The sequence below is a fragment of the Manacus vitellinus genome, unplaced genomic scaffold (genome assembly GCF_001715985.3).
Source record: "Manacus vitellinus isolate BGI_N305 unplaced genomic scaffold, ASM171598v3 scaffold_72_pilon, whole genome shotgun sequence".
NCBI lineage: Eukaryota > Metazoa > Chordata > Aves > Passeriformes > Pipridae > Manacus > Manacus vitellinus.
In genome coordinates this window covers 731,036-732,433 of record NW_021940764.1, presented here as the reverse complement: position 1 = coordinate 732,433, position 1,398 = coordinate 731,036, and the positions used below count along the sequence as shown (strand labels likewise).

Here is a 1,398-nt window from a genome sequence, read left to right as displayed (position 1 = left end):
TCCTGTCCCGCAGCCCCCGGCCCCCGCAGCTACACCACACTGCGTGATGAGGCTGTGAAGCTCTTCAACTCGCTGCAGCAGCTGGAGTCGGAGCGAGACCCGGTGCCGCTGATGCAGGGCGTCCTGCAGACCTGCCTGGACCTGCCACCACTGGTGGATGAGATCTACTGCCAGCTGGTGAAGCAGACCACGGAGCCGCCGGCGCCGGGCGGGCAGGGCGACCTGCACTACTGGCAACTCCTCACCTGCATGAGCTGCACCTTCCTGCCCTCCCCGCCTGTCCTGCGCTTCCTGCACTTCCACCTGGACAAGTGAGTGCCAGGGGTGCCTCAGCTGCAGGCAGAGAGCTTGTCAGGTTGCCAGACCCCCTTGGGTCAGTGCCATCCTGACCCTCCTGGTGTTTCTTGCAGGACTGAGAGCCGTTTCCCTGCTTCGGAGATGGCCAAGTATGCCTGCTTCATCCGGGAGGCACTGGGAAAGACAAAGGGGCGGGAGTGTGTGCCTTCCCTGGAGGAGATCCTGATGCTGATGCAGCGGCAGGACATGATCTGCACCGTTCACTGCCCCGGGGCGCCTGCCTGCAGCGTGGCCATCAGCTCCCACACCACAGCCGAGGAGGTGAGGGGTCACAGCCATGCCAGGCAGTGGGCTGGGGATGTTTTGGCATTCAGGGCTGGATGGGGCAGTGTGTCATGGGAAGTGAGCAGCTCCTGCAGGTCTCTCCCACCTGAGCCATGATGGAGAGGGACCAGGGGCTGCCTGCCTTTGCCCACCATGACCTGTTTGTGTCCTTTTGCAGCCCTGAGCGCCGTGGCCAGGGACACGTGGTCACCGTCGGTTGCCTTTGTCTCGCCCAGGTGGCCCAGGAGCTGGTGTCGCGCCTGGGGCTGTCCCAGAGCCCCAACCTCTTCGCGCTCTACGAGCAGTCCCGGCGGCGGGAGCAGCCGGTGGGCAGTGCCACATTGCTGGCTGATGTCCTCACGAGGTTTGAAAAGTAAATGTCCCACTCTGCTGCCTATGGGGAAAGGGATCAGGGAGCCACAGGCAGGAGGGGACTGTGTGGGGTGTCTTCACAAGCTAATGGAGCTGGTCATGTCTGCTGCAGCCTGGCCGGGGAGCAGCGTGAGCAGGACCCACCATGCCGGCTCTGCTTCAAACACTACGGCTTCCTGGACACGGACAATGTCCCACGGGACAGCCTGGAGTTCGCCCTTCTCTTCGAGCAGGTGAGTGCCACACTGGAATGGGGTGACTATGCCACGGTGGCCGTGCCATGCCGGCTCACCCCGTGCTCTTGCAGGCACACGAGATGGTGCTGCGGGGCTACGTGCCCACGTCGGAGGAGACGCTGCAGACGCTGGCAGCCCTGCGCCTGCAGAGCCTCAACAGCGACTTCTC

General features: G+C 63.9%; 1 protein-coding gene across 1 annotated transcript in view; it reads left to right on the top strand.

Annotated features, from left to right (window-relative positions):
• Window positions 1-1,396, top strand: part of PLEKHH3 (pleckstrin homology, MyTH4 and FERM domain containing H3) — a gene marked incomplete at its 3' end in the record, with an annotated part of 3,388 nt that extends 1,992 nt beyond the window's left edge. The window contains exons 5-9 of the mRNA XM_029964457.1: window positions 14-311; window positions 411-618; window positions 858-994; window positions 1,106-1,226; window positions 1,301-1,396. Of these exons, the coding sequence (XP_029820317.1) occupies window positions 14-311; window positions 411-618; window positions 858-994; window positions 1,106-1,226; window positions 1,301-1,396 (860 nt within the window). The remainder of the gene's footprint in view (window positions 1-13; window positions 312-410; window positions 619-857; window positions 995-1,105; window positions 1,227-1,300) is intronic.
• Window positions 1,397-1,398: the final 2 nt, after the last annotated feature.